The following is a 694-nucleotide window of genomic DNA, read 5'->3' as shown; positions in this document are numbered from 1 at the left end:
CTTCACTTTCTCTGGGTCCTTGTGTGTGTTTCAGGCCTTGAAGGAAAAGTTGCAAACTCCCGAGTTGTTGCTGCTGTGAGGGAGCAGGTGCCTGGAAGGAGGGAGCAGGTGTCTGGAAGGAGGGAGCGATGTAGGAGGTGCCCGGGCTCAGGGAGGTTCGGGGGACACATGGAGAGGGTGTGGGAATGGCAGGGCTAGGCTGGCCAGCCCTCGCGGGGTGTTCAGGGCAGAGGCTCCGAGCCCTCCCTCCGGAGGGAAGGGGGATCGATCACGGTGTTTAATTTTTATAACAAGAAAAACAACAAAAAAACCAAAAGTGAAGGAAAAAACCCACCCCAGCCCCACCCCAGCTGCCCAAGGATGGAGTTGGAGTAGCCAAGCCCGGCTGGATGCTGGGGAAGGGGTTGGCGCCCGCACACATGAAGAGACTCCCCGAGTTGTTTGGCTTCGCGAGGAGATAAGGCCAGTGGAGCTCCATGTTTTTAAAGGTGGGCTGTGTATGATGAAACCCAACTTCTTTTAAAGTGTAGCAGATTTAATTTTTATGGCCAAATGACAGCTTGACCCAGTTGTTATCCAATCAAAGGGCATTTTTTTGAATGTCTCTTTGTGGCACACCAGCCAACGCAAAAATGATGGCGGCTTACAATGGCGGTACGTCTGCGGCAGCAGCAGGTCACCACCACCACCATCA

At 53.7% G+C, this 694-nt stretch overlaps 1 protein-coding gene across 1 annotated transcript in view; it reads left to right on the top strand.

Moving 5' to 3' along the window:
- Positions 1-6: 6 nt before the first annotated feature.
- The window catches only part of NLK (nemo like kinase), a 39,524-nt gene continuing 38,836 nt past the window's right edge, over positions 7-694 (top strand). The window contains exon 1 of the mRNA XM_008631070.2: positions 7-692. Coding sequence (XP_008629292.1) covers positions 600-692 — 93 coding nt within the window. The 5' untranslated portion in view covers positions 7-599. The remainder of the gene's footprint in view (positions 693-694) is intronic.

Source organism: Corvus brachyrhynchos, unplaced genomic scaffold, assembly GCF_000691975.1.
Source record: "Corvus brachyrhynchos isolate BGI_N302 unplaced genomic scaffold, ASM69197v1 scaffold283, whole genome shotgun sequence".
NCBI lineage: Eukaryota > Metazoa > Chordata > Aves > Passeriformes > Corvidae > Corvus > Corvus brachyrhynchos.
This window is presented reverse-complemented; position numbering and strand designations above follow the sequence as displayed.